Consider the following 12,078-nt stretch of genomic DNA (forward strand, 5'->3'; position numbering starts at 1 on the left):
ACAGACTAAAATAATAAAAAATAATAAAATTAATAACATGAATAAAACATGTTGACATTACTTTTTTTGTTCCTTTACTTTTTTATTTCACACAGACAACAAAAAAAAACCATTGCTATGAAAGACAACTAGTGATAGACTATTTTTTTATATACAAGATATATATTTATATACGATATATACAAGCATAAATGCGCAAAAGACATGATCAACTTCACCCCACAAAATAAAATGTATATTAATAATCATAATTAGTATTCACATTACAGACTTGCAGGGTCAGTACATTTAGGTTTTCTATTTTCAAACAGTTAAATCAGTCTATATATAAACACTCCTTTATTCTGATTTTACCAGGGCTTTGTTCATTCCCTCAAATTGGCAGTGAATAACGATGCAGCTCCTTCAGATGGAGATTTATTTGGGCTGTAAATTGAACACAAAAGGTTATGCATTGTGAAAATAAGCCAAAAACACTTACGAGTACATAAAAGAGAATCTATTAGTTTAAAAAGTGCAGAATCACACCACTTCTGCTTGGTTTTTACCTTGGCTTAATGTTTGACCTTCACTCCCACCCGCTGTTGTTCTTTGTCCTCCAAGAGTCGCTCCATTTCCAGGTGCATTAAACTCGACTGAGCCAAAACCTGCACCTCCTACCACTGGTTTTGCCATCCCTACTCCAATTGATCCTGCACTACTGAATGCTGTTGACCCTGTTCCACTTTGTCCAATATTGCCAATACTGCCAAATCCTGTCAACCCTGGACTTACTCCACCCAAACTACTTGTCCCTGTCTGAGCTAGACCTGTTCTACTTAGACCTGACCCACCTAATCCTGTGCTTCCCACTCCATTTGAAAGGGTCCCTGTCCCCCCTGGAGCTAATGATCCTGTCGCACCTGTTCCTGTGCTGCCCCATCTTGTATTTGATCCAGCACCGTTAAAACTGGAGAATACTGGCCCGGTGGAGCCTGTCCCTGGCCATGGTATGTTTGGTTTGCTTAGTCCTGTTGAACTCAGACCAGTTCCACCAGCATTTAGCATGAATGGGTAAGGTCGCATTAGTGGCTGAAATGGAGAGAATTGAAAGTTTTTTAAAAAAAATACAATTAAAGTTCATTATAAATATACACATAATAATTTACAACTGCAAACATAATTGTTTATAACATTACAATAAAATACAATAATTTTTTTAGAAAAAAAAGAGAGTAAAACTTCATTTATATAAGTTGAAAGACCATAACCTCACCTTACAGCTGGCAAGTGAGGCATTGAGAGTCTCAATGGTGTGTGAGAGCATTTTAGTTTCTTTTTCTTTCACAGAAATAAGGTTATCTTTCAGGTCGTTCTCTCCTTTTAGTTTTCTATTCTCCAGCAGAAGTTTTTCACTGTCTTGGTCATTCTTGAGCTGAAATTGCTCAAGATTCTTGCGATTCTCGCGAATCATGGCACTGCGATTCTGATTGCACCACTCAGCGTCCTCTTTCAGGCGTTTGTTCTCTGTCTCATATTTGGCATTTTCTCCATTGATTTTTGTGAAACGGTTCCCCATTGTGTCCAGATATGACTGGAGCTTGTTCTCAACTTCTCTTGAAAGACTGCTACAGTTTTCCCTAATGTCTTCAAGCTGATGTTTTTGTTTATCGCACGTTAGCTGGAAAGAAATGTGTTTTGAGAAGAGGTCATCAATCCTTTTGAGGAATTCTTTGGTGACGTTTGGGATTCCTCGTAAAGAATCGACAAAATCCTCTTTGCACTTCTTTTGATACAAGTTGAGTTCTCCCTCAAGGAAAGCCTTGTCTCGCCTCAGTTCAATTGCTTCTAAGTGATACCCATCCTTGTCTTTGTTGGAGTTGTCTAACTCAGTTCTCATAATGGCCAGCGTCTGAGTAAAGTTCGCTTTGATCAGCTTGAGCATTTCCTCTGACTGCAGGAGCATACTTTGCAAACGTCTGTTGTTGTCTGGAAAAGCAAATTGTCAAGACAAGTTGATCTATATGTTTACTGAACCCAAGATTTCTACATTTACTGACGAAAATTCATATTCATATTTAGTTTTATGGGGTTACAGGCAGTGTTTTAAATTAACAAAAATTCAAAAAAATGTTGTACTGATCTACCTAAAAGTAAAAGTAAAGTAAATATTCAATGCAAAATAAAATTCTGGACAACAATCTTACCATTTGGATCTGGACAAAATGTAGGAGGGCATGAGCGAGGTGTAGCCATTCTTTTATCCATCTCACACCGAGACTGTTAAAACAAAGCAAAGAGAAAAAACTGTTTAATGAGGTTGAAGTGATGCATTTTGATGCTCTAAATATCTGTCTGCTCTAAAAATCATGTAAGTATAAAATTTTACCATTAACATTCTGCTAACGTTTTCCAGATTGTTCATATAAACAAGGAAAAACATTCTTAAAACAAAGTTGACAGAAATTTTGGAAATTACTGTTTCATAGCCTATTGGAAACGTTAAGAAAATATTATTTGAACACCACCCAACATGCAATTATTAAATACAACTTTTTTTTAGCATCTACCTTCTCAATAGGGCATTCTCTTTTGTATGAAACCTATTTACAAACCCAAATCTCACCAAAGTTGTTTGGAAGCTCTTTATTGTCGTAGATGAGGTGTTTGCCAGTTTGCGTAATTCAGACAGAGTTTTATCATTGATCAGCTTCGCAGTGAGAGTGACGTTCAGAACTTTGGTGAGGTTCTTTTCCTTCCCACGGAGAACAAAGTTTTCCATTGTGAGTTTGATGACACTTTGGTCCAACTCTTGCAGTCTTTTTTCCTCCACTGTATGCTCGGGTTGTCCGTACACCAGAAAGAGCACCAGACTCGCAATGATCAAAGACTGGATGAGTGAGGAGAAAAAGAAGACAATCTTCATGTAGTAACCGCAGCTCTTGCCTTTCGACTTGTGCATCTTCTTGGCAGCCAAGCCAAAGTTGGCCTTAGAATAACCACTGTTGTACATCACTGCTTAAATGTGACCGTATCAATGAAGCCCCAGGTTCATTCACTATGCAAAAGTGTTCTCCTAAAACATCAAAGGCAAAATAAGAAGTGAAATATATTAACACTGCCAGCTTATATTACTTTCCTGCACCTCCCATTGCATGACGCGTCCCTGGTCCACCCTATGGTCATGATTCCGGAGGTAAGAACAACATCACGCACTGCTGAAGGGCTGGCCCAAACCTAAACTCTACATTGTTCTAATATGTATGTCCTGCCAAAACAGATCCTTTTGTTTGACAGCATGCTGGCACTTGAGAAAGCACATGGTTGACGGTTTGACTACGTGCTGTTTTAAACAGTCTTTCAGAGATGATTTTAGATCTAGGTTAATGTTTATGACATTATGCGATTTTTTTTTTTATACCAGAAATAATTCTCAAATTATTATGTAAAAGATGCTCTAAAGAATTCTGATTGACTCATATTATGATACCCCACATTCCTACATGCTGTCTAAGATTCCTCCTGATGTATGAGGATGTGGTTTGTATATTGTGCCTTACTAAAACATTACCTTTGACCAAAGAATTTCAGTCAATGGCCAGTTTTAGTTTTAAACATAATGTAATTTGGAGTTACTCACCATAACTTTGTGCTTTTATATATTATTCTAGTTGTTGAGCCATGTTTCTAAACATTGTACTGATTTTTTATCTTATATCTAAATAGATATCTTATCTTTAGATATCTTATATCTAAAGAGCCAGATGATAAGAATATTATAAAAAGCATGTGGCTTTCCTGCCAGGAATTGTTGATGTGCCACCCCGATTCCAAGAGGAAGGAGTAATTCATAGCTGTGTCTCAGAGTGACAAACGCAGAAGTCACTGTCTGGACAGTGACACTTCTTAGGTAAACTACTGAACAAATGAAGGAAATCAGCAATAAACACAGATGCATACACATCTGCTGACATTATCAAGAATTAATCGTCCTGTTTATCCGTTTCTAAAATACGCCTGACGTTAAAATTATCATCATCTAACAAGATTCCCTCACACGCTGTTGTTTCAAATGTTTCCAAATCCCATGCCAAAGTACACATTACCTCATTAACCTTAAAACATTTGTGCTTGTATTATGTTGCACAGACAAGACTTTATATAACAACAAAAAAGAAAATAGAAATACAACCCCAAATCAGAAAAAGTTGGTATGTAAAGTTATGTAAAATGCATTAAAATCAAGGATCTGTGATTTGTTAATTCTATTTAAACTTTTTTTAACTGACAAATTAAAGTAAAAAGAAAAGTTTCCCAATGTTTTCACTGACCAACATAATTGTATTTTGTAAATATTAACAAATTTTGATTTTGATGGCTGCAACACACCCCAAAAAAGTTGCGACAGAGACATGTTTACCACGGTGTCACTTCACCTTTCCTTTTAATTACACTTTTTAATCATTTGGGAGTTGAGGATACTAACTTTTGGAGTTTTGCTAGTGGAATATTTGCCCAATCTTGTCTGATACAAGACAGCCGCTCAACAGTTTGTGGTCATCGTTGCCTGATTCTCCTTTTCATGATGGGTCATACATTTTCCATAAGAGACATATCTGGACTGCAGTAAACAGGCAGGAGGAACCTCCCTTCTATGGTGCAGAGTGTCTAGAAACCACTCAGTTTTAGCATGTGCAGAATGAGGCCTGGCATTGTCTTGCTTCCCAGGAAAGATGTCATCTTGATGGCAGTTTATGTCTCTGTACAATCCAAATACATGCCTCCATGTCAATGGAATCTTCACAATAATTCAAGTTACCCATACCGTTTGCAATGATGCACCTCAATACCAGCACAGATGTTTGCTTTTGCACCTGTCGCTGGTGAAAGTCTGGTTGGTCCCTATCGTCTTTGGGACTGAGAACTCGGTGTCCATTTTTTCCCCAAAACAAGCTGAAACATGGACTCATCTGACCATAGCACATATTTCCACTTTCTTCTAGACCATCTGAGATGAGCTCAGGCCCAGAGAACTTGCTGGTATCTCCACATAGAACTGATGTAAAGCTTTCTCCTTGCGTAACAGAGATTCAAGTGGCATTTCTGAATGCAGAGTCAGACTGTGTTCAGTGAAAACGGTTTTCCAAATTACTCTTGAGCACACGTGGCTGTATTTAACGGATTAGCATGATGGTATCTTGTGCAATGCCATCTGAGGGCTGGCACATTCACGCACATTCAACAGAGGTCTACTGCCTTGCCCAACACAGACTGAGATTTCTGATTCCCTGAATCTTGTGACAATATTATATATGGAAGATGATAAAATGTGACTTTTTTTAATTGTTTGACAATTCTCTCAAGATATTTCGCACAAAGTGATGAGTCATGACCCATCTTTGCTTAAAAAGACTGAGAAGCACTTTTACACCCAAACACGATACCCTCAACTATTACCAATTCACCTGCTCATTGTGGACTGTTTCAAAAGAGTTGAATAATATAATTTGGATAATCTTTTCACTTTTATTTTGTCTCTGTCCCAACTTTTTTGGGGTGTGTTGCTGTCACGGTTGATCAATTCACTGTCTCTCTCTCGTCCGGCGTGCTGTTGCGTGTGTGTGGGTGTGGCCGCTGATTATCCTTGATTAGCGGCGCCAGCTGGTTCCACTTGTTTGTCCCTTTATATGTCAGTAACTGCTGTCTCATGTTGTCAGATCGTTGTATGGTTTCCCTGGCGTGTTCCTGGTCCTGTTCCCATGTCTGTCTTCCTGGATTGTGGATTCCCCGTGTCTCTCGTCGTGTCGGATCGTTGGATTGTCTTCACCTTCACTGAACCACTGAGCACCGCATTGGGATTTCCACTGGATCACAGAGCACTACCGTTGGATCACAGAGCACTACTATTGGATCACAGAACACCACCTCTTGTTGCCCACCGAGGTCCCTGCGTCACCTCCCATCCAGCGCTGGTGACCGCTCGACCAGTCCTCTGTGTTGCGTCCTGTGTGTGTGTGTGTGTGTACCTTGTTACAGTTTTGAGATATTAAACAGCGTTCTTTGCAATTGCATCCTGCTTCTGTCATTCCTTAACAGAACGATCTGACCAATCATGGATGCAGCAGGCGTTACGAGCTGGGATGACTTTGCCGCCAGGAGCATCACAAGAATGGATCAACAGCAAGAGTCGATCGCCAACACAAGTCGGGCGGTCCAAGCGCTTGTGACGCAGGTGTCCAAGCTCACCCAACAGCTTCAACAACTAAGAGTTCCCACTGCGCCACCCACACCGCCCGTTCAACCCATTCCACCGGAGCCGCACCATCAGCGAGAGCCACGACTTCCTACACCAGAGGGATATGCAGGTGAACCTGAATATTGCAGAGCTTTCCTGACTCGTTGTGCTATGCATTTTGCCTTACAGCCCCAGACGTTCAGTCAAGAACAATCTAAAGTGGCGTTTGTTATCACTCTGCTCTCTGGCAAGGCGGCTCTTTGGGGAACGGCGGTGTGGGAGAATCAAGACCCATGCTGCGCCTCGTTCCAGGCACTCTCCGAGGAGATGAGGAGGGTTTTCGATCGCGCGGTAGCGGGTAGGGAGGCAGCCAGACTACTCGCTGACCTCCGCCAAGGAAACGGCTCGGTGTCGGAATATTCTATCCAGTTCCGCACCCTGGCTGCAGAGTGCCGATGGAACGAGGAGGCGCAGTGGGATAGATTCCTGCATGGGTTGGCTGACCGTGTCCAAAGGGAGATTTATATGCTGGACTTGCCACCTCAGCTGAATGGACTCATTGAACTGGCATTGAGAGTGGATGCCCGCCTGAGTAGAATGGGTCGCTTCCAGCAGAACCAGCCTATTCGCGGCGCGGAGGGTACGCGCACGGATTACTTGGACACGGTCAGTCCCATCTCCGATCCCGAGCCCATGCAGGTGGGTAGAGCTCGGCTTTCCCGGGAGGAGAGAGAACGGCGGAGATCCCATGGACTGTGTTTATACTGCGGGAAGACGGGTCACTTTATCCCCTCGTGCCCAGTAAAAGATCAAGCCCGGTAGTAACAGTGAGGCTACTATCGGGTGGGATCTCCGCCAAGAAGACCTCATCACCATCATCATCTACTCTCCTCCCGGTAAGACTTAGGTTGGCAACCCATACGCACGACACTAAGGCTTTACTGGACTCGGGGGCAGAAGGTAATTTTATGGACTCTGGACTGGCACAACGTCTTCACATTCCTGTTTCTACTCTCACGCACAAGATCGCTGTCAATGCTCTCAATGGACAACAACTTCCTAACATTTCACATGCCACTGAACCCATCACTCTCACTACATCTGGCAATCACACTGAGACAATAACATTCCTCCTCATGGACTCCCCACTTACACCCATTGTACTTGGTCACCCGTGGCTCACACAACACAATCCCAGAGTCGATTGGGGTCACAATTCTGTGTCTATGTGGAGTAATATGTGTCATGAGTCATGTCTACTGTCCGCGTGTTCGTCTGTACCAGTCTCTGTGTTCCAGGAGGAGGCGGTAAATTTGTCGAACGTGCCCGAGGAGTACCAGGACCTGAGGGAAGTGTTCAGTAAGTCTCGTGCTGCCTCTCTTCCTCCGCATCGTCCCTATGACTGTGCCATAGACTTAGTGCCGGGTAAGTCTCCGCCTAAAGGCAAGTTATATTCACTTTCTGTTCCAGAGAGGGAGGCTATGGTCCGAGATCGCGGTCCCCTCTGCTCACGCCTTCGTCCAGAGGTGCCGCCACACTTGGACTAGAGCCCGTGAGACTCTTCTCCAAGTGCGGGCGCGCACCAAGGCTAAGGCTGATCGCCACCGGTCGAAGCCTCCGATATACGTCGTTGGTCAAAAAGTGTGGCTTTCTACTAAGAACATCCCTCTCCGATCCGTTTCTAACAAGCTTGCTCCTAAATTTATTGGCCCATTCCCTGTCACCAAGATCATTAGTCCGGTGACAGTCCGACTCAAACTTCCTCCTGCGTACAGGAGAATTCATCCCGCCTTCCATGTGTCCAAAATTAAACCTGTGTTTTATGCACCCATTAATCCGCCGGTCCCGGTTCCCCCCATGCCGCGACTCGTAGATGGGGAACCATCTTATTCGGTGAATCGCATTCTGGACTCGAGACGGAGGGGACGCGGATTCCAGTACCTGGTGGATTGGGAAGGTTACGGTCCGGAGGAGAGAAGTTGGGTCCCTGCTAGGGACATTCTGGATCACTCCCTGATCGATGATTACAATCGACAGGTAAGTCCATCTGAGAATGCCAGGAGGCATTCCTAGGGGAGGGGGTACTGTCACGGTTGATCAATTCACTGCCTCTCTCTCGTCCGGCGTGCTGTTGCGTGTGTGTGGGTGTGGCCGCTGATTATCCTTGATTAGCGGTGCCAGCTGGTTCCACTTGTTTGTCCCTTTATATGTCAGTAACTGCTGTCTCATGTTGTCAGATCGTTGTATGGTTTTCCTGGCCTGTTCCTGGTCCTGTTCCCGTGTCTGTCTTCCTGGATTGTGGATTCCCCGTGTCTCTCGTCGTGTTGGATTGTCTTCACCTTCACTGAACCACTGAGCACCGCATTGGGATTTCCACTGGATCACAGAGCACTACCGTTGGATCACAGAGCACTACTATTGGATCACAGAACACCACCTCCTGTTGCCCACCGAGGTCCCTGCGTCACCTCCCATCCAGCGCTGGTGACCGCTCGACCAGTCCTCTGTGTTGCGTCCTGTGTGTGTACCTTGTTACAGTTTTGAGATATTAAACAGCGTTCTTTGCAATTGCATCCTGCTTCTGTCATTCCTTAACAGTTGCAGCCATCAAAATCAAAATTTGTTCATGTTTACAAAATACACTTATGTTGGTCAGTGAAAACATTGGAAAACTTTTGTCAGTTAAAAAAAGTTTAAATAGAATTAACAAATCACAGATTCTTGATTTTAATGCATTTTACAAAATGTCCCAACTTTTTCTGATTCGGGGTTGTATATTTAAACATCATTTAAAAGTGTGATTCAGGTTGTTTGATCTTTTTTTTTTTTCACAGTAATTTAGGGATGCATCCTTAACCCAGTATTTGGATGGCATCAGGAATTATTGGTGATTCATGGTTTGATGGTAAGCTACCTAAACTAAACTGCCATTGAGATTGCCATTAGTTTAAAACAGAGTTATGTTTTTAGCCAGCATTGTTGGCTTGTTTGGCTTCTTCTTAGTCAGCATTTAAACTTTTTAGATAAATCAGAGAAAGAATGACTTAGTCTGCTAAACTTAAATACAAGTATTTTAACATGCAATAGATTTACATCAACTTTAAGACCTGTGAACGAAGCATCTGAATCTCACCACTAGAGGGGGATATTTCCATATATCACTGAACAACACTGCTATAGCATTTTGTCATTTAAAGCTGCAGTCTGTAGTTTTTCCTCTTTGTCGCCATCTCTGTTCGAAATCTGCAATTGCAGTTATTCGGAATTATCAACTTTACGTGGGTTGTGCCTCGGCACTACAGCGCGGATGAATCCAACGTTTTGAGGAGAATGTGCGGCTGTCAGGCACCGCGCCGGTGTGGATACTGTCAATCAGAATCACAGATTCTACTTTTTGGAAGTATGACCAACATAATACTTTTCACTGGAAAATGTCATCTGAACAAGTAACATACACTTTTGTTCTGACCAACTAAGGGAAAAAAGCATTGCAGTAAATCGCGCTGATTAAATCTAATGATCGCTTATCATATCACGTCAATCCGTGCAAATTATACTTTGTTCTCAAATTGTTAATGTTAACAATATCAGCATTAAGTGACTACATTTAATGCCCTTCTGATATTTATCCTTGTTTTCGCATGGGCCCGGTTGCAGTCTCTTTTTCTTTTCTGTAGCCACTCCGAAGTCCGAAGTCTTTTGCATTTTACAATGGATGAATCTCTAGTTGTCACTGGTGATTGTCGTTTGAACCTTTCTGGATCCGCCATCAAATTAATAGTTATAATTATTTCCAGTGCTGTGAGAAAAGGCTATAAATCTCCACCTCCAACATCCTCACAAGCAATAATCTACTAGCCGAGACACCTTCTTTATGTGTACAGATGTGACATAGGCCATATGACGCAAAGACATGCTCGAATTTCCCGCGGAAATCAAACAGTACCACTGGAATTAAAAACAATATTACAAGCTTACCGTTTTGAATCGAGCTTAGGCAAGCAGATAGCTTTGAACACTGGCTGGTTATGTACTTAGGCCTACTCAAAAATTTATTTTGGATAATTTTTAACCTAAAAAAGTTACGGACTCGAGCTTTAACAGACTAAAGTAAACTAAAATTAAATTAAAAATGTAATTAAAAATAATTAATTTGTAATCAAAAAAATATTTAATTGCAATACAAAATACTAAAATAAAATAAAAGTAATATTTTAAAATTATTTTAAAATATAAAATAAATATATTTTATTGCAAAAGAACAGAAAAGAAACATTTTATTAAGCTTCCTTGATGTTCCAACACACTTTCAGGGATCAGTAAAGTCAGTAAGTAACAGCTGCAACTCTACCCCACATCCTAATATGATCAATCACATTCCTGAACCCTGGGGTCAAAGGTCAAATAAACACCCAGTTTGTGCAATGCACATAACACAAGAAAGCACTCTCAGAGCTGTGCTGCCTTTTTCTTTTGTGCACTCTCTCTCTCTCACACACACACACACTCACATAAAAACAATATTGTTTTCGGGGGGTACATCATTCATGTATCATTCATACATGAATGATGCCAAATCAGCTTGCTGCTGGTTTTGTTGAGGAACCAGGGTTTTGTTTCTGTTAGCTAAGAATATGATTTCCCAAGAAGAGTTGAGAAGGAAGCAGAGGTTGAGTGAGGGCAGCAAATGAAATGTTTTTCTCTTGAGTGTGACCCCTGAATAATTATACGAACTGGTGGCCAAGATCTAAATCTCAAAACAAAAGACAGCTGTCTCCTGGATCAACAACAAGATGTACAGCCTGGGTGGCTTTCTCATTGTTCGAAAGTAATAAAAAATGTAACGTAAAGAAATTGTACTTTTCTTTTTATACAGCTGAAACAAAATCTTTGGCTGAACCTGTGACCTTGTAAAGCTCACCAGCATTTTTTTATAATAGCATAACACATTATTATTATTATTATTATTATTATTATTATTATTATTATTATACATAATGATGCCTTTCCTACCCTCTGATCTCTTGCTGCAGAAATTATGATTGAATTCAAGCCTTAGGTTACCTATAGGCTCCCGGGTTACCCGGTAACTGCTATAAACATATTTGTACTTTTTAAATCCCTTTGAGTGTAAAGAATCTCAAGGCGTTTAAAAATGTGTTCCATAAAACTAGTGTCCTTTTATTTACATTAGGTTTTTATTTTTAATTACTACCATCCAGTAGTGACTCCTTGTCAATTTCACTAGTACTTCAGGACATACTAGTACTCAGGGAAAATTATAGTATCACATATTTCGAATTTCATTTTTGATCTGTAGTTCCTTCACTTCCAAATAGTATGTATATCAATTTCTTACCAGTATTCCAATTGTTGCTGTCAATTTCTAGTTTTACTACTTCTATATTCATTAGGTAGCCCTACAACTACTTTCTAATCTTACTTAACATATTTACTACATGTTAGCTATCATTAGACATAACACTGTAAAATGTGGTGACCGGCAATTGTTACTTTAAAGAGCTATTTCTTCCTGATCCATTATTTTTATTGATATAAGATAATGTAGGGCTTAGGCAGATTCAGCGATATTAAATAATATTTTTGACTTGAATAAATAACCAATGAACTTAGATGTTACCATTTTGTCCCCAGTGTCGTTGTATTCCTCTTGTAACATTTATAATCCTACTCATTTTAACTGAAGTAGGCTATAAAGTAACTGAAAACATTTTCAATTATTACACATAAAAATGCAGTTGTAACTAATGTTACTAGCAGAGTAGGGTGTAATGCATTACGAAGTAATTAATTACGTTTCCCTTGAAAAAGTAAAGGAATTACTCCTAATTTTTCTGTACTTC

General features: G+C 40.8%; 1 protein-coding gene across 1 annotated transcript; it reads right to left on the minus strand.

Moving 5' to 3' along the window:
- Nucleotides 1-61: 61 nt before the first annotated feature.
- Nucleotides 62-3,075, minus strand: plvapa (plasmalemma vesicle associated protein a). Its single transcript, XM_077227619.1, has 5 exons — nucleotides 2,606-3,075; nucleotides 2,187-2,259; nucleotides 1,256-1,968; nucleotides 549-1,071; nucleotides 62-426 (listed from the first exon to the last, which is right to left on the minus strand). Exons 1-5 carry the CDS (start codon nucleotides 2,990-2,992, stop codon nucleotides 374-376), a joined length of 1,749 nt encoding a protein of 582 aa, XP_077083734.1. The 5' UTR covers nucleotides 2,993-3,075; the 3' UTR covers nucleotides 62-373.
- Nucleotides 3,076-12,078: the final 9,003 nt, after the last annotated feature.

This window comes from Siphateles boraxobius, unplaced genomic scaffold (assembly GCF_051911475.1).
Source record: "Siphateles boraxobius isolate OS27281-9 unplaced genomic scaffold, OSU_SipBor_1 1, whole genome shotgun sequence".
Taxonomy (NCBI): domain Eukaryota; kingdom Metazoa; phylum Chordata; class Actinopteri; order Cypriniformes; family Leuciscidae; genus Siphateles; species Siphateles boraxobius.